Source organism: Botryllus schlosseri, chromosome 11, assembly GCF_051294905.1.
Source record: "Botryllus schlosseri isolate E-star chromosome 11, Bs_hap1, whole genome shotgun sequence".
Classification (NCBI taxonomy): Eukaryota; Metazoa; Chordata; class Ascidiacea; order Stolidobranchia; family Styelidae; genus Botryllus; species Botryllus schlosseri.
In genome coordinates, this window is record NC_137246.1 from 2651901 (window position 1) to 2678931 (window position 27031).

The 27031-nt window shown below is 39.3% G+C and overlaps 1 protein-coding gene and 1 long non-coding RNA gene across 10 annotated transcripts in view; one reads left to right on the forward strand and one right to left on the reverse strand.

Moving 5' to 3' along the window:
- Positions 1-27031, reverse strand: part of LOC145450737 (ral GTPase-activating protein subunit alpha-1-like) — a 76037-nt gene that overhangs the window by 8772 nt on the left and 40234 nt on the right. For all 9 annotated transcript variants that reach the window (XM_080329242.1, XM_080329244.1, XM_080329241.1 and 6 more), the window contains 17 exons: positions 26583-26746; positions 25697-25774; positions 25439-25632; positions 18181-18279; positions 15585-15740; positions 13378-13506; positions 13193-13318; positions 12088-12345; positions 9680-9790; positions 9544-9612; positions 9371-9487; positions 8589-8778; positions 6557-6747; positions 5891-5944; positions 5680-5827; positions 4426-4607; positions 2018-2193 (listed from right to left, as the gene is read on the reverse strand). In XM_080329242.1, coding sequence (XP_080185368.1) covers positions 2018-2193; positions 4426-4607; positions 5680-5827; positions 5891-5944; positions 6557-6747; positions 8589-8778; positions 9371-9487; positions 9544-9612; positions 9680-9790; positions 12088-12345; positions 13193-13318; positions 13378-13506; positions 15585-15740; positions 18181-18279; positions 25439-25632; positions 25697-25774; positions 26583-26746 — 2442 coding nt within the window. The remainder of the gene's footprint in view (positions 1-2017; positions 2194-4425; positions 4608-5679; positions 5828-5890; positions 5945-6556; positions 6748-8588; positions 8779-9370; positions 9488-9543; positions 9613-9679; positions 9791-12087; positions 12346-13192; positions 13319-13377; positions 13507-15584; positions 15741-18180; positions 18280-25438; positions 25633-25696; positions 25775-26582; positions 26747-27031) is intronic.
- On the forward strand, positions 1449-2315 carry LOC145450740 (uncharacterized). The gene is made up of 2 exons (XR_013918575.1): positions 1449-1574; positions 1996-2315. It is a non-coding gene; the product is annotated as an uncharacterized LOC145450740 (long non-coding RNA).

Here is a 27031-nt window from a genome sequence, read left to right on the forward strand (position 1 = left end):
TATACAAAAAACAAAACAAAAATTGTTCTACCCTGCAGATAGTCGATTTGAAGAAAAAATGCACCGACACGAGAAACGCAAAATCTGAGACTTGTGAAGCCCTTTTTACGATCGAACACCTTTCTTTGGAAGTACTAGGACAGCGCTGTGTTAAGATTTGAAGGAATATGTGCAACCCCTCTTGGAGAAATTTCATTTTGAAATTTCAAAATTTCAAATTTCATTTTTTCAAAAAGTTTGATATGAAGCTCTGTAATTCAGAGCATGGTAGACCTAGGCCAAACGACTCTTAGCATAGGTTTCGATGTTAGCTTTTCGGAAAACCCTGAGTGAATACTATACGACACATACGGTATGTCATACACATTTTTGATTTACCATGAAGCTGTTCAACAAAATTTTACAATGGAGAAAAACGTTAATAACCATTTTACCAGTAATAAAAGATACTAAACCGGCGCCAATGACAATCGAAATTATGAAGTTTTTAGATATGTTTTGGGTAAGATAAGGCCATGAGGTAAGAGTATAAGTACTATGTTGATATTTCAAGCAAAAAAAAAATCTAAAATTTTGATCTTTTTTCTAAATTTTGACTTGCTAGTCCCCTCAAGCGAGATCACTTGATAGACATCAGGCCTTGCATCTTGCAAAGCACAACTAAGTGGGCGATGTGGCTTTCTTAAGCGATTTGATCTGGTTTTTTAGGAGTTCAATGACGTTTTTGATCAGTTTAACCGGTGTTCCATGGAGCTCTAGGGATTCCGTGAGCCTGTCTCAGGGGTCCCCCAGAGATCAAGACACACACTCTACTCACAGGGCCTACATATGATTTGTGATGGTATGCCAGTCTGCGTTCATCATTGGTCGTAGGTAATTAAACCAAATCAGCAGTCAAATACCGAATGTCGTGGTGGTTTCAATATATTACAAGACAGCGACATTAACGTTCAACCAGTCGGAAGAATTTCATATTGGGCCTATTTTTCATCAGTATTTCAGAGACTCTATCCTTGGCCGACACACAGTCAAGGCGAGTAGTGTTTAAACCAGGGTTGTAATGACTCGAGTCACAATTTTCTGATGACTCCACTTGACTCGAGTCATTTTCTCAAAATAAGGAGATGACTCGTCTCGAATCAATCTGCGTATTGACTCGACTTGGACTCACGTCATTCCGCATGACGCGAACCAAGTCATATGACTCGAGAATCAGATGGCCAAAACCGACATTTCATGGTAATTTCGAAGAATACTAAAGTAACGGCACTATTGGAATTTTGTCAATTCATACTGGTACTTGAAAATGCAACGAGAAATTTAATATATTTTATATGCGGACCATTCGATATCACAAAATAGAGCTCTAAAAAGTGGGTTTAACAAGGCTTTAACTGGAAACTGACCAGTCAACACAATGACTTGGACTCGGACTTGACTCTGTGGTGAATAAAAAATGACTCGACTTGACTCGAGTCATAACTAGAAAAGTGAGATTGCCTTGCGACTCGAAGCCTTGTGACTTGGTTACAACTCTGGTTTAAACGGAGTATTAAGTTTCGGGGTTGAAAAGGGTGCTGTTTTTTTTTATTGATATAACGGAAAAAAAAACAAGGAAATAGGATGTATTTTGATGATTCAATGTACCAGGGTGTCATAAGGGTACTAGGAAGCAGCTTGTCGAGAGTTTTATTGCAGAATATTAGGTTCCGAATATCCAAAAATAGTATATTGGGACCAAGCCATTCATTCTTCTTAATTATTTCAATTCTTTATGCCAATGACCTCATATTTGGTGACACGACTTTTGAAATACAAAGTTATTTGAAATATCTACCAGCTGCTCACAATTACCCATGACGAGTCTCGGCCAAAAATATAAATATTTATTTCAATATGAATACATCAAATAACAGTAAATTCTTTTCTCTACCAAATCGATAGTTGGTTAGTACGAGCCGCAGAAATCAAAAGCGAACCAATGACAAAATAAAGGAAAAGTATAAAACCCAGATACCTCTTCTTGCCGGAATTTGACGAGTGATTATTGCAAAGATTCCTGTTCTGTTGCAGGAGATATTCGACGGCCTTCTCTTCCACTTTGGCGTCTCCGATGCCGTGGCCCGGTATGTTCAAGGGCCGGCCGGGATATTTCTGACACTCGGGGCTCGAAAATCCGATGTACTGCAGTAGCTGTCAATGTCAGGAGCGCAGTGTGAACTCTCAACAACTCTACGACTTCATTAAATCGTTGTTTGAGAAAAACACATCGATATTCTGTCGGGAGTTTGAAAATTTTGAATTTATCATAAAAAGTTCTTTTATTAATTTCAAATTTTACTGTTCCATGAAATTGTTGACTTGTGTCGCAAGAACGGTGCTTAACAATTTTTGTTCACTTTCAGCAGGCAAAAATTTCGGATTAGCAAAAATAGCCTGGAATGATGAATGAAAAACTCAAATTACTTCGCTTCTACGGGTTGGAATTGCGTCAAATTCGTTTTGCATCGATTTTGTAGACAACTCAACAATAACATGGGTTGGAAAGTGAAATTTGAAGAAAAAAATTTCAATCTTTACAATAATAAATTCAAAATTTTCAAACTCTTCTGTGTTCACATCAACCAGTTGGCATAGAGCCAAATTTGGTGTGGGACGTTTTTTAGGCATTCTAACAATTTAAATGGGCACTGCCCTCTGAAAAAGATGTGGTCTCAAATTGAAGGGCAAAACGGAAAACATTTTTTGGCTGCAGCTGTTTTCTTCAGAACGCCACCGTAATGGAGCTAATTTTGACAAGAACTTCACGCTCCAGCAGTCACGCAGAGATCAACTTTATATATTTGTCAGCCGATGTTATGAAGGAAATATTGTCGTACACGACAGAAATAGAATACACTAGGCCCGATTTTGACATAAATCTCTTGACTGAACATCTTCCGTTGAATGCGGTATCCAAACCACCTTGGCGTGTACGAGTGGGTGCGTCAGCGATCATAGAACGGGAAGCAGACTAGTAATCACGAAATCACGGCGCTTGATTGGCTAATCTGCTATGCTTCAATGATCACAACGGTGGCGGCTTGCTGACCAGCTGGTCAAGGAGTCGGCTAACCGGGGTGATTCTGTAAGCGCATTGTAGGTTGCTCCGCAGATAATGATTTAAGATTAATTTAGAGCATGTTGAATGACGAAATACACGATTAACAAAGAAAAGCTGCTTCTCAAAAACTTTAAATGCATGACTTGATGGCGTATTGTGAAGCCAACCGTTGTAGCCTGCATGCCCTGTTTTCATTGAGGGAAAGCACAAAAGCACGAGAAGAAATACTGCAAAGACGCTTATGCAAGTGGCGAACGAACTTCTAGTTTCAGAGGGGATGTTCCATGATTGAATACAAATATGAAACTTGACATTGACACTACTGTGTCTGATCTCATCTTGTCGTGGTAGCCTATATAGTTGAAGTCTTAAAAGCTCTACGGGCTGGATGAATCAGCCATTTATGCTTGGCACTTGGCACATTCTTGCAGCACTGATGCCCCGGAAAATGGTCTAATGGCAAGCATAGACTATGCTTGTAGGATCAGCAAAAAAATACAGTTCGCTTGCATTGTTTAGCATGTCCATAATGAATCTTAGATCATTACCGGCTGCATCACGACTAATGCTTGAATCAAACCAGACATGGACACAAAAATAAATGCATTGAAGCGATGCGGTAGTTACATTTCTTTAGAGTCCCAATGTAAGCTACCTGGTCGGCCCACATATCTTCTGAGCATACAGGATTGTGTCCAGAATCCATCTCACATGGTATGCTGCACCAGAAAAACAAGACCACTTGGCGTAATCTCAATCATATCAGATAGGTATTTCTGGGTTCTATAAGTTAACAAGCATTCGCTGTTTCACCTCTGTCATGCCTGCAAGAGGGTATTGTTGTTCTGAACCTATCGTTATCTAGTTTTAACACTAAAAATTCAATGCTTAAGTGTCTCATTTTATTATTTAATCACCAACGTAAAATGCGCTTACAGAATCATCATTGCCGTTAGCGTACTTCTTGAACTAGTAGAAGCAGGTAATCAGCAAGCCGCCGTGGTCGTGATAATTCAAGCATAGTTGATTAACCAATCAAGAGACATGATTTTGTGATTACTAGTCTTCTCGCCGTTCTATGGTCGCTAACACGCCCACTCTAGGGCAGCTACTTTCAAACGCATTCAGACAAATGTTAACGACTTTCCTGTAAGCTTATTGCAGGTTCATTGACGTTTTTTATCAATAATCTACAGAATGAGACATGGATACCTACGCATCTTTTTTGAGATTTTCCAAATTTTGGACAACCCTAGCGGCTAGCGTACACAAAACACAGCAATACAGGTTAAACAGGCCTCAAATACGCACCACAATCCTACCTGATCTAATTTATCGCTGGCTCGTTCCGTAGAGATTTTCGTTTCGCTTGATGGGAGAGGAGTGTCCAAAACTTTCCTCTTCTTTTCCAGCTCTGCTGCGGCGTAGGACATGTACAAACGGCAGTGTTCCGATATCACTTCGGATATGTCTCGGTGCAGCGTGCACAACGGAACGACAGACACTGAATAGACATCAACCAAGCTTTACTAATTTGTAAGATTAGGCTACGGTTTACGAGCTTAGTTACATGTGACGTAAGAGTTACCATATGAGGAATGTACAATTTGCAGACTTTGTCACAACGGAAATTTGCGTAGAATTGACCAATTTCTACTTATTAGTGTAGCAGTATTGGAAATATGTTGAGAAAAATCGTCTGCGGACAATTATAAACATGACTATGTACGTCACAAAGGCAAGGGACTCTTGAACATGTGGGCTTAAGTTTAGGTTAGGATCAGATTTAGGGTTAAGTTAGGTTTGTGGTTGGGCTAATGGTTAATTTTGAGGTTAGGAATCTTTATGGGGTTATAAAGTCATGTGTCATTTTTTATTGATTCGTATGATTAAATGTCGAACAACCGACAACACCGCTATTTTTGATGCTATTATAAGCAGCGTTACGATTGACATGGATAAAAAAACTCTTGAGCTGGCTTATAAATTTGTGAACTGGACTAAAAAAAGGTCATACCACGGTCTCGTTAGTCGAAAATATGAGAAAACAAGGGCGCGAGTCAAAAATAATAAGGACAATGTAGTTGTACAAGACATTGACCCTCAAAATAGGAACAATGTAGCTATATAAACCACCTTCGAAATATGGACAAAGCTTAGAAACACAAAGAAAATGTAGTTTTATAAGATGGTCACCTTCGAAACACGTCTAAATCTTATAAAAAAGGACAATGTAGCTGTATCAGACACCTTCAAAATAAAGACGTGTGTCAGAAATAAGGACAACATAGTTTTATAAGATATTAAGCCTCAAAATAAGGACCAATCTTATAAATAAGGACAATGTAGCTATATAAGACACCTTCAAAATATGGACAAGGTTAGAAATACAAAGACAATGTAGTTTTATAAGATGTCAACCTTCAAAATAAGGGCAAATCTTGGAAACAATGACGGTATAGCAACCAGACATCCTGATTATTTACACTCATTTGTATTGCTCCATAGAAACCATCGCAGCAAGCCGTAAGACAGCCTAGTTTCACGAAACCAATAGGAAACATAACAAATCCTACCTTGATTAGCATTGCTTTTGGCTTCCTTCGAACCGTACAACACCGAAGAATCCCAACAAAACTTCCCAGACGTGTCCCTGACAATTAACCGTACGCTGGTAGGCGACGTACACAGACCCCCGGTCATCGTATTGTCAGAGTCGTCTTTCTGCGGAGGATAAGAAAAATCAGCGGTGCACACGACCCACACGGTTTTACAAACGCAACGTACCTCAGACGGGATCTCGACGATAGACAGCAGGCAGGTGTCGTTGTAGATGAGAAACTGAAGTGTAAAATATTCAGTTTTGGTACTCGAGCCAACAAATGGAGTGTGTGCATAATCTCATTAAGCTTAAGCTATCTGTTAGTCTAGATTATTCGAATTCTTGTGCCGGTGAAGTCATATTTTGTGATACAACTGTTGACATACAATGTTCTTTCCAATTCTCTACTAGTTGCTGACAATTACCCCTGATGAGTGTCAGCCGAAAATATTCAGGTTTCTCCAAGTATCAAGATATTATTAAATTGTACACTCAAGTAGAAGTAGCAATTTCATAAACATGCTGAAACTATTGCAAGTGAAAGCAGAACATGAAAGTCTGGAAAAATCTCAGGTTATTTCAAAAAGTTGATTTGGCTGAGGGTTCAACATTCCCGTTGCGGATAATTTTACCCGATCTGCCCTAGAGGCTGACTGAGGTGTCAACATTCATAATATCACTGTTCAAAAAGTGTTGAATTATCATAATTATGATATGATTATACTAATGATAGCTCAAAATAAAAACTCTTATTGAACTTCCATCCCTATCTGCTATCCCATCAATATTTTCGGGCTACTAGAAGACTAATTCAATTCACACTCTTCACAAATTCAAAAACCGCATCTCACCTGAACGTTGGGCGAATAAAAAAGCTTGTTGGACAGATCGCTGGCTTGACTGTCCTCGGTGTCGTGGTCCTGCTGTTCCGTAATCAAGCTGTTCAGCACGGACGGGCCTTTGCCGAGGGGGAAGTGTCCCAGATGATTGGTGAGATGGTTGAGCACGGCGCTGGCCGTGAGACTGACCACGTTGTCTGTACCTGTGTCGGAATCGGCTGGGTGTCATTTGAAAGACATTGGCGCGATGTCACCATAGGACATGGATTTTTAACCAGGGGTTCGCGGACTCCTTAGGTGTGAAGCACCAAATAAGAGTGTACAATAATGTGGAATTGTGGAATCAGGACTATATGCTATCAAAGGGCCTAAAATTATTTTGCAAACCAACAAAAAGTGGGATATTATCTGGACAGATTTATTCAACTCAATAGCCATTTTCATTTTAATACAGGAACTATCAGAAGTCGAGTTGAAAATTGACAGGGGGTACGAGAAATAGTATTAAAAGCTCCAAGGGGTATGAGCGTAAAAAGGGTAAGAAACACTGCCATAGGATAAAGTACATGGATTCAAGTCTTCGAAATAATTGATACCAAAGTAACGGCATATTATATTCCTTGCGGCAACAAAAACTATTAATTTTTGAACCTTTCAAGTCATTTTTACTGTTAGATGGTATTTGAATAGTCGACTTAACGCCAAGTAGGTGACTCACAATCGAATCACAAACTTGCTTTTTTCCAGCTTAACTCATAACCGTGAACAGAATTCCGACAAAATAAACATAAACGAGGTTTGTACAATGACATCGGGAGCATTTTGAAGTGACCCATCCCCATCCCCATCTTGGCAGACAGTAAAAACCATATTGATTTAAAACAAAATTAATCCAGATTGTTTGTATCAAACGGCAACAGACTATAATTCATTTGCGTGTCTTCACTGTTCGAGTGTTCGTCTTTGATCTTCCACTGTGCTGTAATATGATCTGGGCGCACTTTCGTGATTACATCCTCGCTTTGGTAATTAAGGTCAAGATGTCTCGCTGTCATCGAAATTTGTTTGCTACTTTCATCTGATCTGATACATTGTGATTTGCGAGGTGATCATCGATCACCTGCAGCGTTGAGTCATGATTCGAGCGCGCTTTGTATCAAGATCCGCGCGCATGAAACTCGCTGTCGGCAAATAGTGGCGCGCAAGGCAAGAGCGCCTTCCGTTTGTTACTGCAGCATGCGACTGCGCATAATAGAGCTATATTTTAAGATAACTGGCAAATGTTAATGTGTATAAAGACGTAAACACAAACGAGATTATCTTACCCTTGTTGTATCGGCATTTGTGCGTATTAAACCGCAAGAAAGTGGTTAGCATAACGAATATCATCTTTTCAAAAAACATCCCCCGTTTTAATAAATCTCCCCCGTTTTTTTTCGGCTGGCTACGCCCCTGCAAGGAACGCTGTCAAAATGGTGACTGGACCGCACTCATACTAACGGGCTCCTGAGCAGTGGTGAGTTTGATGGGCCGGTTTCGGGGGTTTGATGGTTTGTCTGATTTGCAGTAAATATCAATTATAATCTTTAGTTTTTTGTGAAAAATATGTTTATAAGGTTGTGTTCCTGTCCCAGTAGGGTTGTTCAAAAATAACTTCATTTCCACATTCCGGGGATTCAACGATAAAATTGTTGGGTTACCTAAAACAACGCTGCGCACCATATTTGACTCGATTCGAACTGGTAGATATGAACGTACAAGAGTTTACAACTCTTGAATTTATTATGTAACTTAAATTTTACAGTCGACGCCATGAAATTGTTGAGCTGTCCACAAAAACGATGCAAAATAAATTTGACGGAATGTCAACCGATAGATTTGTAATGTTGTAGATTTCTATTTCTGTCACTGGGCAAAAATTTGGGGTCCACGGAAGTCTTAAGTGACTGTTTGCCAGGTTGGTATAAGTTAACAACCACTGATCTGGAGCGATCTGTCCTAGAATCATCTCGGTAAAGTTCCACGCCACGGCAAGGTTACTCACCGAGAGACAACGCCGGCATCGTCGGTAGCGCCAGCATATTATTCCGAACCGAAGATGCCGCGTGGTTTGCGCTCTCCAAGACTTTGTCTAACTGCAAGTTCGGATCAAAGTCCTGCGTCGCCAGGTCTGAGAGACTGTAGCTGTGCTTTGCGCTGTGCCCCGGCTTACCCAGCGCGCCCGTTTGAAGAGCCTGTCAAGAGGAAACATCCGAATCAGGTCAGCAGTAAACAGCAACAAATGTAATCGTGTGCAGTCATTAATGAAGTAGGACGCTCGTGATTCTTCAGAGTACTCAAGCTGCTTTTTCGTCCTTGGCTCCGAGTGGAGATGCTTTTAGCTTGTCAGTTTTCAAAGCACAACTTCACGCTTTTTACGTATTTTTAAGCAGAGCGTAGTTTTCGGATACGTTTCCGTCACATTTACGAGTCAAGTTTCCATAACATATTGGCACCAACACGCTGTATCACAGTAACTGAATATTTTTTTGTAAATTGCACCAATTTGCGTTTGTTACTTCAAGTAAGCAGCCCCCCCGCCAAATCTACTTCTTCAAACTACTCGAGTACTTTTCAGACATTTACTTTTTATTTCTGCAAGAGACAGTCTTGAAATGTCTAGAGAATAGGTACGGTGCTTCAATTTGTTTTCGTGTCGTGATAACTACAAGATCACGTTTTGCAATCCACTTCTCTCGCAGCCAACACGCGATTCAGAATCAAATCAGGAACTTGATTTCACCCATAAACAACGAAGGTATCTTATATCGTCATAACTGAAATTACCTTAAACACGGTCCGAATGAGTCTTTTATCGCTGCCCGGCAAAGTCGTATCGATCAGCATCGACAACGGCACCACCATGCACCAGTCGCAAATGCACAGCAGCAAGGATACAAGAAGCTAAAAACAAGACACGTTACGGCTGATCAACACGCTTCTCTCCTATCCTCTCTCACCTGTCTTCCGCTATCGGAAGACTTGGCCTCGGAGTTTTGAAGAAGCGCAGAAGCCGTCAGAGACATCACCTGCGAAGGGTGGAAGATATGGCCGAATGCAAAGGTTCGATGATTTTTGTCACTACATCGTATGTACCTCTATGATTCGGGGCAGCATGTCCGGCATGTACTCCGACAGTTGAGGTATACAGTGGGTTAGCAGGTGCAGTTGGCTGCAAGCTATCGACGCCACGCCGCGGTTGTTGAACTGAAAACAGTGTCAAGGTGGTCACCACTCACAGCAAAAAGATATCGCTGCTACAGTAAATCTTATAATAAAACAAACAAAAATCTTACGGTATATTTAAATATTTCTTATACTTGTCCTTTGCACTACGCATTGCTCACTATTCACTGTTATATATTCATTGTACGCAATATCGAATCAAGTACTCCTAATAGCTGCTCGATGACCATTAAATCCACTTTGCTTTTGCATTTAGTATAACTGCATAATAAGCATTACGCGTACTGCGTCCAATCAATCGTTTGTGTATTATCAAATTTTGTCTCCCATATTGGAATTATTTGCGATGATAAATAAACTATATCTCTGCCCGACTACTGCTTCACTTACCCCAATTAACACATTTGGCCGATCAGATTTTAGATAATTGGGCTTCAAGCACTTTTCAGAACGACAATTATATTTTAATAGTTAATCGTACCGTGGCAACAACTGTAGTCAAGACACTCGGAAATGTCAGAAATGGAACAGAATTTGAAACAACAACGGCAAGTTGACTCTATTCGCAGTGGTTCTCAAACTTTACCAACCTGGCGCAGTTCTACGCTAACTGGCAAGAAGAAGGCCATTAAAACATGATTTCCTCGGAACATCAAAAGATCATTTGCAATAATAAGGCAGATTAAAACATAATAACAAGGCCTGATAATCGGATTTGTGCAAACTATTGAACTTTCAAAATGCGCAACTAGAACTAGGACTTTTACTCACTTTTCAAAACTCGCAACTAGAGCTAAAACTACTGACTTTTCAAAATCTGCAACAACAACTAGAACTAGAACTGGAACTACTCACTTTTCAAAACTCGCAACTAAACTAAAACCACTCACTTTTCAAAAACCGCAACTAGAACTAGAATTACTCAATTTTTAAAATTGACAACTAGAACTAAAGCTACCGTAAACCGGGGTAACTTTGGACTTAAGGGTAACTTTGGACACTAAGCAGTAAAAGATTTAAATGGTTATTGATGGAAAATGGTTGCCGCTGGATGTCCAATTCTTTTTCATGAGGCAAGAGTACAAGTAGTCTCAATAAAAGATGGATTCATTTCACTACCAGTTAAACTTGACCCAACATTGATAAATTAATGGCGGGGGTCAATTTCATCAAAATTGATGGCCATTAAACTTCTTACAACCAAACACAGATAGCATGTGATTCATAGATTCAAAACTTGGCAGCATATACCTCTAAGTAGTCTTAATCCATGGTAAAAATCTGTGGGCTCACCCTTAGATCAATACAAGAAAATGTGATGTCCAAAGTTGCCCCGTCAAATTTTATCAGAACGGGGCAACTTTGGACAGTGGAAAATGTGATATTGAGAGCTCTGGAAAGTGGCTGCTTCATCTGTGTCAAAGTGCATCGTCAACTATAGTCATTATGACCGGTCTGATGGCTTTTTAAAATGGAATGAGAAGGTCAACAAATCAAGAGTTTGCCAAAATATGAAAAATGGGTAGCCTAGGCAATGAGCTGAGAGATTGTAATCGGGCGTAAGCTACTTCAAAAACTTATCACATACTCCTAAAGATGTGCCTGCTGAATATGGGATATTGTAAATTATGACAAATACATCCATCAGAGGACATAAGAAAGGGAAAGTGATTTTTTTAAAGAACAGTAACATATTTGAAATCGGCAATAATTCAAGGTAACATGCCTAATGTTTGCTGTCGGTTGCTGACACTGCCAGTGGGATTATAAGTCCCAATTGGTGAAGGCATGAGGGAAAATTGAGATAAGTGATGAATAAGGGCCAAGGGGGCATTACCCTTCATAAACTACTTATTTTTTTTGGGGGGGGGGATTAGGTAAAAATCATGCAATAGGCCAGTTTCAGTTTTAGCCACTGCTCTCATCAACTCTTGCCAAATAAGCCTCATTTACGAGGTTTCATACACAATAGAGTGTAAAGGCATACAAAAAACTGCATTGTCCAAAGTTACCCCACATGCAGGGGTAACTTTGGACACGGATAATTTACGAAAATAAGGTACTTATTTATGACCATGAAGATTTTGGATTAGGTAATTCTAATCTTTGCTCCATGACCCATGAAAAACACAAAACTTGCCTCCCCTACACCCTAGCATTTCCAAGATACAGAGCGGAATTGTTGAAAATTGTCCAAAGTTACCCCGGTTTACGGTACTAACTTTTCAAAATCCGCAACTAGAACTAGAACTACTCAATTTTCAAAATGCTCAGCTAGAGCTAGAATTATTACAGCAAAGTGAAGAAATTCGACTCACTTTCAAGGACACCAAAAGCACGTTGATGGCCTCCTTCACCCTGCCGTGTCTGGCCAGTATCCTTCCCTTCACAGGAGAGAAGTTGTTATCGTAAGCAAAGTTTTCCGGGTTCTCAAAAGACGACGGGCTGCAGTTTTCGTCCGCCGGCGAAGTCAGCTCTTCGTACAGCCACACGCCGAGGCTGCTCAGCGCCACGCATCTTGCCGGGGCGGACGGTTCTTTCTTAGCCGATGTCAAAAGCGCGTCGGCAACGTATTCCTGGCAAAATATATCGTACCTGGTATACCACTTTGTGAATTTGTAGCAATACAACGATATTTTATTAAAGAAGTCAAAAATGAATATTTCACTGAAAATAAGCGTCAATTGTGAGATACGACACTTGGTTGTTGTTGTTCAAAATAAAGCTATTCTCGTGCGCCCGACATCACTATTCCTCACTAGCCGATACGGCTTTGGCGATGGTAGTAGCATTCCATGGAGGAATATTTAACTGATATCAACAGAAGGGCTGTTCAAAAAAAAACTTTTTTCCCAGATTTCACTAGCTACTTGATAAAATTGTTAGGTTGGTGAAAACAACGCTGCACACCAACTTTGGCTCAATTCCAACCAGTAGAAGCGATTTTCTTGCAGTAGAAAGTTTTGAATTTGTCATTAAAAAATTGAAAACTGGAATTTCAAAATTTTTCTATCAACCCCATAAAATTGTTAGGCTTTAAGTAGAGATGATGCACACCAAATTTGACTCCATTCCAACCGCTAGAAGCAGAGTTATTGCAGTAAAAAATTTCTAATCCCATGATTTGATAATAAACAATTAAAGAGTTAGCCACCGTAAATACAATTTTATTCAAATCCAAATTTTTCTACTGCAATAACTTCGCTTCTAGTGGTTGGTATTGAGCCAAATTTGAAAATATCTTTTTTTGTTTTTCAATGATAAATTCAAAACTTTATACTGCAAGAAAATCGCTTCTATTGGTTGGAATTGAGCCAAAGTCGGTGTGCAGCGTTGTTTTAAACAATGTAACAATTTCATCAAGTAGCCAGTGAAATCTAAAGAAAAAGTTTATTTTTGAACAGCCCTAGTAAACAAACATACCTTGATGTTATGGCAGACCATCGATTTCGGATCGTTCGAATCGGGATTGAGGACGGGAACGTCGAAATACAGATTCGGGAAGCAAAGCACGGACCCGAGTATGGTTTGCGCTTCGACACGTGGGCTCTGCAAAGCGAGTGATTTCAAATACCCTAGTTTGCACCCAGAAAATTAACGGAGATTACCGATAGGTCAGATGATGCAGCGACCGCGTGGCAAGCGTAAATGTAATCCAGCAGGAGAAGCGTGGAGGCGGGTAGACCGCAGGAGAAGATTTTCGGACTTGAACTTTCCACGATTTCGTTGACCTTGTCCTGAAGTGGACGTAGCGGTCACAAAATGATGATGATGAAAAATGCAGGGCCTAATGACTCGAGTCAAGATTTTCTGATGACTCCAGTTATTTTCTCAAAACACGGAAATGACTCAATTCCAACTCGAGTCAAGCTGTTTTTTTACTCAAATTGCAATGACTCGAACCAAGTCATATGACTCGAGACTCAGACGGCCAAGAACGACATTTTATTGTAATTTCGAAAAATAGTAAAGTAACCACACTATTGGAATTTCGTCTATCGGTACTGGTACTGGTACTTGAAAATGTGACCACAAACTGCTAAAAGTGAGGAAAATTAGTATATTATAAATGCGGACCATTCGATATCACCAAACGGAGTTGTAAAAAGTGGGTTTAACAAGACTTTAACTGGAAACTGAGCAGTCAACACGATGACCTGGACTCGGACTCAAATCATAACACCATGGCTCGGATTCGGCCCTCCGCCGCTGACTTGGACTCGGACTTGACTCGGTGGTGAATTGAAAATGACTTGACTTGAATAAAAACTATAAAAACGAGATTGACTTGTGACTCGGAGCCTTGTGACTTGGTTACAACCCTGATATAGGCTACTATTCGTACCGTATTTAAAATAACTCCGGTTATTTTCAAAATTGATCTGGGGCAATCGCCAACCACCCAACACCAAACCAGGGCTGATTGCGATTTTAGATCACTTCTGCTTCTAATCAAACAATTTTTAGGCAAAAGTGCTTGCTTTTACATTTTTGTAAAACAAAAAGACATTTTGGGATTAGTTTGCCACTTTCGTGTGTGAAATTGCCGCAAGAATCGTGTGAAATGGCCATCACGGTAAGCGGTGTATACATTTTGGATGATTACGCTGTTGCCTATTTCAAAAGTAGCCACCGCTGATTAAAAGTCGAAGTATGTGAACTAGGGTTGTTCTAACTAAAATATCTCTTTTCCGGAGATGCACTTATTACATTGTTAGGTTGCCTATAAAAACGCGGTACGCCAAATTTTGATCGATTTGAACTGGTAGACACGAACGCACAGGAGTTTGAAAATTTTCAATTCATTATCAAATATAAAATTCAAATTTTACTGTCAACCCCATGAAATTGTGTAGTCGTCTTCAAAAACGATACAAAACAAATTTGACACAATTCCAACCCGTAGAAACGAAGATATTTGAGTTTTTCACTCATAATTCTGTGATTACCCACCGTCCAGGCTTTTTTTGCGAATCCAAAATATTGAACTGCGATAACTTCGCTTTTGCCGGTTGGAAGTGAGCAAAGATTATTAAACATCGTTCTTTCAGAGAATTTTCGACAATTTCATGGGATTTCATTTTTTATAACAAATTCAAAATTTTCAAACTCCTGTGAATCCTCGGTATCCAGAAGAAAAGTCATTTTTGAACAACCTTGATGTTAACCCTCGACTAAACTTACTTTTCAAAACTACTTAGTTGATCACTTTTCAAACTTTCCATTGTCTACATCTGCTTGAATTACTTTTGTCATGCCTTCACTTACAATTGAGTAGAAATTTACAGCCCGAATTCTACTTCCGCTTGATAAGCAACGATTGGCAACCATCTCGGTATGCAGCACACATGAAATCATAATTGCAACAATTCATCCCATTTATATGAGGTTCTTCAACCGTGTCGCTATTACACAATTTAAAACCGAAAACGAACCAACCGCTAAGACATATCATGTAACTTCGAATTGATTTTCCATGTTCAACTTAATCGATGGTTGATCTCTTCTTGACTGATCTTTAAACCCGGATTTGGTTGAGGGTTTTGTCACAAAGCCGACAGACTATAGGTTGGACAGTAGATTCACAGACGGTAATCCTGATGCCATCTTTGATCGCAAATTTTCAAACCAAAACACAAGTTTTAGTGAAGGTGGTGGTAATATTCTTCACAATTGACAACTCAGTTCATGCCAGTAATGATAGTAATGATACCTTCGACAAAACTGAAGTAACTTCAAGGGGTATACCAAAACACACCAGCCCAAAACATAATGAGAAATCCTATATAATGATACGGAATACAGCGTCGCATACTTGAGAAGAATGCAGCCCCTCGTGTAGAACCATATAAAACAAGGCAAGGTGCTCGGGCTCCAGTCTGGTGTCGTGATTTTGAAGAGTGCTTTTGCACAGCAGTTGGTACGCGTGCAGGCATCCGCCTTTGTGACTTTCCGGGGCTGACAAGACAGCCTGCAGAAAAAACAATTGGGAATTATAGGCTACTATGGCATAATGTATTAAATAAGATAAACAATAAAGTCGGTCTGTGATATGGCAAAACAGTTTTAGCAAGACAAGCAAACGCTTTTAAGCAAACGATAAGGACACAAATCCCGCAGAAATGAGCAATTTTAAATCCAAGATAACTTTCTTATCTGATCAAACTTCTCACTGACGGGTTGCAATACTGAGCATGGCCTTGTACTATTTAGACCTCGACGATTTTGTCACTCTGGCTATCTATCAATCAGAATTCACAAATCAATCTATCACAAACAAGCAAAGCATCGATAAAGGTCTACTTGCATAAACCTCCATACCTTTTTAGTACTTCGTCTACGTAACAACATGCCTCAGGTAGCAATTTGACGCGATTCCATACAACAAAGCAGTATCTTGCATAGCTAATTTCACGCATATAACTACATCTGGCTGATAGAACACGCCAACGCGAGACACAAAATCTCAAACAAGGAAGCCAGCAATATTATATGCAGCGTAGAGAACTCGTTTTGATATCACAACAAATATTTGACTCATGACGAACTGTCCCGGATTCGACAAATCGGGTGAAAATCACTTTGAAAGCACTTTAAAATCTTGGTTCCCTTACACTGCTAAAATTCATCACCACAAAAATTACCACTAAACCCTCAAATAGCAAACTTGAAACCATTACCCGCTAGAAGAGCTTCTTGGAGGCACATAACTTCAATATGCAATTGAATAGGCCTAGCACATTCATATTGAAATTAACCTGAACATCACATCCAATAACCAATACAATTCTCTACTAGTTGCTGACGATCACCGCTGACGAGTGTCAGCCAAAAATATTCGGGTTCATTTCAATATAAATATACCATTCAATAGTATATTACCCACTAGTACTAGATTTACAAATATAACGTTCCAATCTAAGCGTGGTAGACATGCAGATAGGCAAAGCGCAGAGTACACAGTTTGTAAGCTCAAAGAGTAACATTGACAAAGCCAATGATATTTTTGGCACGTGATAATTACTAGATGAAACACACACTGATCAAAACCAATATCAAGTCATATCACTACAGTTTTGAAACAAAATCGCATCATTTCGAATACTGCCTTCATATCTTTAAACCACAACACCATTACAACACTTGATACCTTTTCAAGAATTACTAACTCATCCCGGATGCCCACCCGCAATTTACTCTGACAGCATTGACAACCTCCACCAAAGGTTCATAATGACTAATAATTCATTCAGTCTCCGGCACGATAAGGCATTATTTCACTTGCCGCATAGGAATTTGACTCAAATAGAAGCAATTGAGAGCTATTAAGCCTTATTGAAATCAGCCGGGCATAGTTTGTGTTTCCAAGGCAATTACGAGTACAACCGAGACTTCCCATTAATCGGTTGTTAACCAAACAATTATCACCGGCCATGTCGGAGAAACAGAGCAGAAAAAGGATGACATTCGGTGTTAGATGGATCGATTTCTAACATTCACAAATGGCTCAATAAAAACAAACAACATCTCAAGAAAATGACCCGATAAAAATCATTCCTGATTCGGACACCGTAATCCACACAGACACGATATTCCTAAACACAACAGCATTGAATCAAAATCAATCAATATTGTTATTCTCACATATTGGTACCAGCAACCTAGTTGCTAATTCTAGGTGTCTAATGACGCTGATTATTACAGCGGTAATCCAATTCTAGTGTAAATTGTGAAATGTTTCTATGCTTCAAGTAGAATTCTAATCTCATTTCTGGTTTTCCGGAAAATGCTACATGGGCTTCAGGAAGCAACGGTATGTATGTTTGGAATGGAATTACGTATCATTTTGCAATGCCGAAATAAATCAGCAGAAATAACCGAAGAATATATCAGACACATAACAGTTACACTTGCACACAATCGATGTATCTAGGTGCAAAAATAACAAATATGTTGCAGATTTATATACCGAGAATGGACAGTGTATAAGCATTGACTAGTATTTACTGCAGTCCAGTACCCCTGCCTTAAATGAATGATAATCGGATCTTTTCAAGTGTGTGGGATGGGAATCTCCTTGTTCCATCCCTCCTTTAAATGAAGGGAATCCTCTATCACCTCGACCTAGTATAACTATCTTAACAATCTCAACTCCCAGCAATCAAACGATGTACCTATACTAGACGCAGAGTAGTTCAGTGTCTAGCGTATCTTTTTTCATGCACTAGCCTACAAAATCTGCTCGACACTGAGCTATTTGCGGTAATAGAAAGACTAATACACTTCCGATTGCTCGATACAATCACAAGCACGTGGTGCGGTGCTCGTAACTATTCAGATGCCAAAACAGCGGCTTCATGTTACGAAAAACCCTGCCGGTCACGACAATAAACCAAAGGGGACTGGTTTACCTTGAACGCCCATGGAGACATAATCCGCAAAGGTGGTACTAAAACGGGAGGTGGCGGGGTCGATAAGTTATCGGTGGTGATCCCGAGATTCTCCCTCATCTGTTAAATAAAAAGCAGGGTGTCATTTTTATGTTTACAAAAACAATGTTCAGTGAACACTGATGATATAATATCTCAGACTATAAAGAATACCAAATTTAGTATGAAGTTCACACAAGTGTAAATATGTAGTCAATTTGGTGTGATCAAAGGTGGATTCTAAATCCTATAAGTAATTTCAACTATACTGCCCTATCTACCAAACAGGTAGTATACTGGAGGAACACTAAAGTTAACTTTGTCATGAGCTGTGACTACAACTGTTTTGTCAGGCCAAACTGGTAAGATATCCAATTTAATCTTCTAGCCAGAATAATACATGTATCAGTGTACCTGTAAAGTACATATACTAGCATTCAGTGAGTATTCAATGTAGAAAATTTGGTGGTCATGGATAAGAGATAAAGATTTTTTGGTGTTGTCAAATGATACAATGGGCAAATACACCGACTCATGATATCCATACACACAATCTGTGCATATGCACACCATAAATGTTTAATGTGCATATGCCGCTGGAAGGTGCAGAAATAGTATTTCAAAGCTTTCCAAGTCTTGCACCACCCCTCCATGCTATCCGGGTGATGCTGAGCATCAGGAGGGGAAGTCATGGACACCAGTTTTACTGACCCAGACGGAAATTGAACCCACGATCTACCGATTAAGATGGCGGACGCTCCACCGTTGCACTATCTTGTCGGTCACTGGCAATTGGTCACGCTAGCAAAACCATAATTTCATTTAGGCAGTACATGCACAACTTGTATGTATCGGAGTAAATCGCAATGACATATGCTAAATTATATGATCAGTGGCCAAACTAAATCAATACACTGCAAAGCCAGAATCGTTCGAAAATATTTGAAATAAACACAACACATCAAACATACACCATCTCCCGATTCCTCATCAACAGTCTTGTTCTCTCCACCAAGGTTCGCCATACTGTCTAGCAGACTGTTGGCATCACGTCTCAACAACGACACTCGTTCCGTCCTAGGCTTTCTACTAAACGGCAGTCCCGGAAAATGAAAAGTAGAACCCGGACTTTCTTCCGCGTTGCGCGGAGAACGAGACCGCGGGCTGTCGAAAGCGTTCAAAAAATCGCTGTCAGATATCGACGCTATACGGGAATCCACGATGTCTGATTCAGAGGCTACAGACTGTGTCTGTGTGTGATCGGGAATTGGCTCGCTCGTGACTGATCGGTTCTCGGAAGATATAGACCCTGTTTCAACTGCATCATCTTGTATTCGTTGGCTGCCATTTGCAACATATTCACAACTCGAAGCTGCTTCCGATTCAGACACAAATCTCTTTTTACGCCTTCTTGGCTTGTTACTGTTGTCGTTCAAGTTTTTCTCAAACGAATTGGAGACGGCTTCGTGCTCCTCTTTGCTCTTTAAGAGATGGGCAAGGCGTTTTTTCATCACTATTATCTTCTACAGTTACACTTAGATTTGATATTACGGTATCGTAGGTACTGAAAATGCTGTCGCTTAGTTGATAAAATTGTATTGAAACGGCAAAATTTTACTATGACTTCAACGCGTGTTTTGTTTTTATTGACAAGACGCAACACACACAAACATCCAATATAAGTAATTAAAATGTGCCTAATAAACACAAATGATCATGAGACTTCATAGCAATGTTCCCTCTAATTTTTGACGAGTCTGCGCACACTCAACAACTCACTGCGCAGACCCTTGGAAAACGGTGTGTAACGACTGAAAAAAAGGTCATCACTTCGGAATTTCTGTGCGCAGAGGCCGTCTCAGCACTGCGCATTTGCGCACGTGCGCAGCTTAGAGGGAACATTGCTTCATAACATCTTTTAAACAGTTCTACAGCCATAGCTATGCATTCACATGAAATATACTAAAAAGGTTGAATATGGAAACCCGTAGCCTTCAAGAAATAAACCAATATTCACAGCAGAGTTGGATCAATTACAATATTTTAATTCAAGTACAATTACAATTACAATTAGCCAATGCTAAAAATATCAAAATACAATTACAATTACTGTTAAATATGTAATTAATTACAATTATAATTACAATTACAATTACAATTACTTTTAAACAGGTAATTGTTTCAGTAAACAGCTGTTCTTTGACAACCGTAGCGACGTAATTAGCAACAATCTCAAGGTATTCATGTTTCATTCCTGATATGTACCCTTTAATTAAAAAAAACTCGAACGTATTCCAACTATTCCTAATCATGAGTACTGAAAACTACAAGCACAGAAAATTTTTTCAAGCGACTGTTAAGAACCAAATGATTGAGCGACTAATAGCGAATAGGTTACAGGGCAGTCAATGAAATGTAATCAAACGATTAGGCTACTCAGAGCTGAGTCAGGATAATGAAATGTAATTGGTAAGGCGTCAGCGATAAGAATGATACCGATAAGGTGCGTAAAATTAAAACAAATGCAAAAGGAAAGAACCTCCTGATAACTAAAAATTACCATATTTTGGTTTGCATTTACATTTTCACTTGGTCGGAAACTGTTAGATTGCATTTGATGAACATTAGGGTTCGAAAAGTTTCCGGCCCAGTAAATCTGGCCAAGACTGGAGGAAAGATTGGGATAACATCTCTACAAATGCGTGATCAAGTTTGATGAAGCCTTGGTTGGAAACTTGAATTTTTTTGCTATTGTTGCAACAAGGCTCGGTACTGGTCAGAGATTAAAAAAAACTTTGAACGTGGTGTAGGAGATGGTTCAGCACAGGTTTCAGAAGAGTTTATTTGCTGTTCGGTGTTCATCCATTTTTGAAATATTAAGATTTAGTATAGCCCACAGGTTCTCTAACTTTTTTAGACACGCCCCCCTTTATGACAGTGAATATTTCGTGCCCCCCTTATAGTCATAGCACACAATGAAACCAGAAAGTTAGCAATCCTTACATATAGTTTGATGGTATGGAAGGTTATGACTGTTGATGAGAGAATTCTCCAATACGAAATTAAGACTCCACACCGAGCAATAACCATAAAACGGAGGTGAATCGGGCCAAGCGCGGAAAAGATTTCAGTTCACTGGAGCGTCGCGCCCCGTTCAGCGATGCTTTCACGCCACCCAAGGGGGCATGTCCCGAGTTTGAGAACCACTGGTTTAGCCTATATTGTAATTCACAAAGTTTTCTGTTGCTACTGAAGTGTGGGAAACAGTTTAGCCTGACTGAATTGTCTAGTTATAACGGAGCACGCATAGAACACCGATGTAAATAGGCTAATTATTACATGTGTTGACTGTTTACTAAGGCCTTAAGGCCCCTCGTCGTCATCCTGGTTCGTACCGGATTTTCACTGATGCGATGAATAAATGATTGATTAAATTATATTTTATGTTGTGATTGTCAGGTTTCCATGAAAATGTAATTGAGATTGTAATTGATCAAAATTTTGATATAATTACAATTACAATTACAATTACACAAAATAGAAATGCTTCCATTACAATTACAATTACATGAAAAAATGTAATTAATTACATTCAGCTCAATTACAAATTACAATTGATCCAGCTCTGATTCACCGTCTATTAGATTATGGTTCTCTCGAGTCCCAACTACCATGCTTTGAGGTCACGAAAATTGCCGATATTTTTCAAGTCTAGGCTAATGGCCGATACCGACATTTCTTTCAAAGTGTGACATTAATTCGATATTATTGGTAAACCTATCAGTTGGGCTCAAGTTACGATATCATCAATATCAATACAATACTTCCTGAGATTACAATTTCCTTTGCTGACAACTCACAGTTATCCATCGACATTATTCAGTTACTTTTGTGCCATCTCTAACATGACACCAACGAATCGTAATTGTTGCATCAGTTAGTTATCACATTTAAATACATAGAAGCATACCCAGTGTCTACACGAAAATTCTTCTATAATTACCGGCACAAAAACTATGAAGTTTGAGATGATTATCCGCAGTATTTGTTTATTACATATGTTTGCATTGCACATGCAATCCATCGGCTAATGGTCCATTTATTAAAAGCCCTTCAGCCTTCATTCACTCTCTTGAAAAGTCGGGCAAAAACTTCCCCGATACACATTAAATCTCCAGTATACAACCAATTCCATTATCGCAAGCATTAGGATTTAAGGAGCAATACACAAAACCATTTTAAAACTATCTAATTGCAAACACTGCCTGACTCTCAATCGCACACAACAGGTTGCAACGAAAATACGAACAGAAGGGCGTTTTTAGCATGCATTATAGGCCAGACGTTTAGTGTTTAGACGTCAATCATTTACATCAATTGCTAAAGGAAATGCCAGGTACAGGCCGGAATTCTGTATGTACATTGCTCACTCGATAGCTGTTAAATCACACGGTATGCTGTTGCAAGGTAGCTTTTCCTAGGTATAGTCAACACTGTCTGGTGCTATTTAATAGATCATCGAAATAGATTACAAATATTGATTCATTTCAAGGTGCCCCCCGTTTGCCAGAACGTGGTAAATACGGAGTAACAATACAATTTGTAGTCAGTGAATTCTTGTATCTATTTATCTGTGTGAATTCTAGTAGTTTTATTGCAAAGCATCTAGATCTAAGCTGTTCCGAATTGATCATTTTTTGGCAGCTGTAGATTAGAAATACAAATATTTATCATTCCCATTTGTAGACAGAATTTGTGTTCACACTTTCATCAGGGTGCCTTGGACTTGACTTTGATCAAAATACGCCAACCAAGCCTGTGCCTACATAAAGAGTTTGTGTACAGTCTAAAATAGAACATTGAACTTAAGCGCTCTCTTTGCCACGATTATTCAAAATTCCATGCGCGTGACGTCATATTTTGTGATACGATTTGTTGATGTGCAATGTTCTTTCCAATTCTCTACTAGTTGCTGACGATTTCCCCTGACGAGTGTCAGCCGAAAATATGCGGGTTTATTTCGATATCAATATACTATTCAATTGTATATTGAAGTTCTGTACCTCCAATAGCCTCTTCATTTGTAGTTAAGCTTTAAACTTCACAACAATATGCACAATTAACTGCCTCCATTATGTATCAAAAAGTGCTATGATAAATCTTACAAGTAGTCTGCTTTCGTCAGGTACCCTCTCCCAAAGCGTACAAACCAAATCTAATGTAGGATGGTAAATACTAAACAGAATAAGGACTGCTTTCTAAAATATGAATAGACCTGCACCAGTGAGAGACACAGGAAATTGACGAAGATGCGATATTTTCCGTCATAACTGTCGTTGTCTGAGTATTTGAATATAAATAGAATATCATCAAAAATTGTTGCTACTGGTGACATAAGAGATGACTTATCAAACATGAATGAAAAATGAAATGAATGAAAACTAGTAGTGCATTTTTTTTCATGTCATAAAAATTCAAAATTAGGTCAAAATTGTAACTTATCATTTGACATTTTACAGCCTGATGCTTACTTTATAGGCCTACCGTTGTAGACGGCTCATTGTATGCTCATTGTGAATCATATACATTAAAATAAAACAAAAGGGTTGACATGGTGTTACGCTCAACGTACCACAATATCCTAACTGAAGCAAGACTGTGTGGGCATTGCATGGGTATTATGAAAAATAGTGATGTAGACAACATTGTCAGAAAGAAGCAACACAGTGTGTCACCAGCGGTGTGTTGTTAGCCAACAACTGCTGCTGTTGAACGTTCTTTCTCCATTCTTGGCAAGCTACGTAGTCAGGACAGACAGTTCCTACCCGAGAAGGTAGGAAAGTATCTTTCGTTGTACTGCAACAGATTTTAATTATTTCCACCATAATACGTGATGTAACTACCGGAATTCTTCATAAGGTCAGATTTCGTTAAAATCAAGTTTTTTCATGGAAAAATCTGTCAGTTTTTGGGTCAAAAAGATTTTTCAGCCCGAACTACATCGCAAGGACAGACACTCCGAACCAGAAATGATGATATTTTGTACAATTCCAACAGTAAGTGGGAAAACAACTAATTTGCATACGTTAGGTCAAAATTAGATTTAAGGTAAAAAAAATACGAAAACTTTGATTTTTTAGGTCAAAATCTTCCGTTTTTTAGGTAAAAGAATTGCCCTACTTATAAGATACGGCTTCAGCTCAGTAGCAGACTTGGAAAACTAGACAATTCGAGTTGTCCAATTAAACTAATCAAGCATAATGCCGATATTCTTACTCTAATCTAACTTACGGAATGTTTCTTTGCTCTGATTCGAATTCTAATCTAATTTGTGAGATGTTTCTGTCAATTTAATTCCGATTTTCCTGGCATTTGCTATTCTAATGCTCACGCGAATGAGCTCCGCTTTCTTACAAACTGAACTTGATTGAATTTCCAAGATTTCACGAATTCCGTAATTGCAAACATAATCTAATTTGTAAAAAGCTGTGTAGTTATAATTCCGATTCTAACCCAATTGGAAAACACTGTTCAGCCATAATTCAAAGCTTAAAATTTTCTAGTTGTCTGACTGCAAGACCCTCAACCTTGTAAACATCGATATATTTGCAGAATTCCTCCGTAAAATACGCGTCAATGCTCTCTGTATTTTCCAAGTCTCGAAAAAGCACGAAATGCACACATGTCACCGGGCAGACATCAAACATAAAAAGTCGGCCGAAAATTCCAGATCACAACTCAAACAATAAAACGGGGTAACCGTATTGACTTTCGGCATAAGTAACACAATCGCGGAAACGATGATACGAATATAATTCGAGCGCGCACTGCCGAAACAACTCAATTTTCGAAATCAGTGCTCAATTATTAATCTCAAGAACTTCACAAGAACGGAATGAATATTTATGATTTTTTGTAAGCGCTCGTTATGTAATAAATGCCCTAGTATGGCCGACAGCGTCGTAAAATCTACAGAGATTGTTCCCCTTCACGACATTGGCGTTACAGCAGCATGGTTAAAATTGTGATTGAAAAGGTTGCCACACTATATGATATTAGTTTAGTTAGACTAATTTGAGCAATTCTAATGTAATTTGTGAAATATTTTCAAAGTTTTGTGAATTTAGTCATTCTCATTCCAATATGATTTGCAAAAATCTGGAAATTTTCAGACGTCCAGCTCTGCCTACCAATAACCATCTGTACTTTGCAAGCGACCAAAGCAATCAAAACACATTACCTTAAAAAGCACGTCGCAAAACTTGAGAAGATACGTGAACACGAGTTGATGCATCACCGGGTCCACGATCTTGTTCACGTCTCCCAACGCGCCGAGCAGCCTCCGCCACAGGGCCACCGCCACTTCCGGATACCAGCCCGTCCGTCTGCCCCCGGCCAGGATGCTACAGTCCTCCGACGGAGTTAGAAGGCTATCTGTGGCGAGACAGTGGGAGTTGATAGGAAACATATTACGTTGACTTGATATTACGATGGTTACCTGTTTTGTTTTGTTGAGTTACTGTGTCATCGTCTGACGTGGCGTCGCTTCCGCCTACAGATGCTTGTCGTAGTATGTCTGTTGGGTAATGCAGTGCATATTAAGCCTGTCACTCAAGGAAATATACATGAAACTACACAAATTTCAAACCCCTCCCGTTTTTCCAGCTGGCTTGGCACATGAGTATATTGTCACGGTTGAATGATAATAACTTATGCGTTATGCCCATTTTTAAGATCTCGGGAATATGAAGTTTTTGTAAGATTGCGACAATGCCAAAATATGGCCAAAAGGAAATGAAAATCTTACTTTATTTTCCCAAGACGCTAAAAGTGCACAATTGGACATGGGCTTCTCTGATTCTACCACAATGATACTTGTACAGATAATTACGGGGGCGCAACCCTGCGTTTACAATTACCATTTCTGTGCTGTTAATTGTATTCCGTGTGTTTTAGGGGTTTGTAACTTTCACCAATAGCAAGTCACTAATAAACTAACACCAACCAAATTTTATTGGAGGGACCATTTTGAAGGGGGGATAGGTTTGTTTTGGAAGCGGGTAATGAGGGAAAATAGGTTGGGAACCACTGTTCTAGATTGGCTCACCGCTACGTAATCACAGTTGTGTATGTCTATTTCACACATTTCACAAAATTAACTACATTCAAAGTTTTCATTTTCTTCAGGCCATTTCTCGGCCATGATAAGTTTCGAAACTATGTGAATAACATAAACCCGGCCAAGATATGGAGAAAGAGATGAAAATTTTACAAACACTCCATTCGCTACGAAAAACGGATTTCAAATTTTGAAAAATGGACACAAACTACTTTGTCACCGCTGTGACGTTATTTTCAAATTTAATCCATTTAAAAAATATTACTCGGATGCGTGTTGGAGTGCAATCCCAGGATGTCGTCGGACGATTTCTCGAGCATTGCATCCGGAGAGTCGCTCGTGTCATCCTCCACTTCCGCGATGCTGTCGCGCATTTCGTCTCTCGACTTGGAGTGCGATTCGGGGATGAGAAGCGCGGTAGAATCGTACCTGAGTTGGAAGAGGTGCAAATTTCAATAGAGCACTTGCGGTCTAACTTTATCAGTTCGATTTTTAGGTAAGTAAAATCTTTACGGGACATACAACGCTATTGCGAGACATTGAATAAGAGATGATAAAACAGGAGTTTACGATTAGCATTCTGTAAAGCTCTCTATACATTAGTAGCCATGTCACATTATGATTCTTTACTGTGACTTTAACAACATTGGTCAGGCGATTTTGAGAGTTCACTGATTGATACTAGGACAAGTCTTTGCATTTTTTTGCAACTTT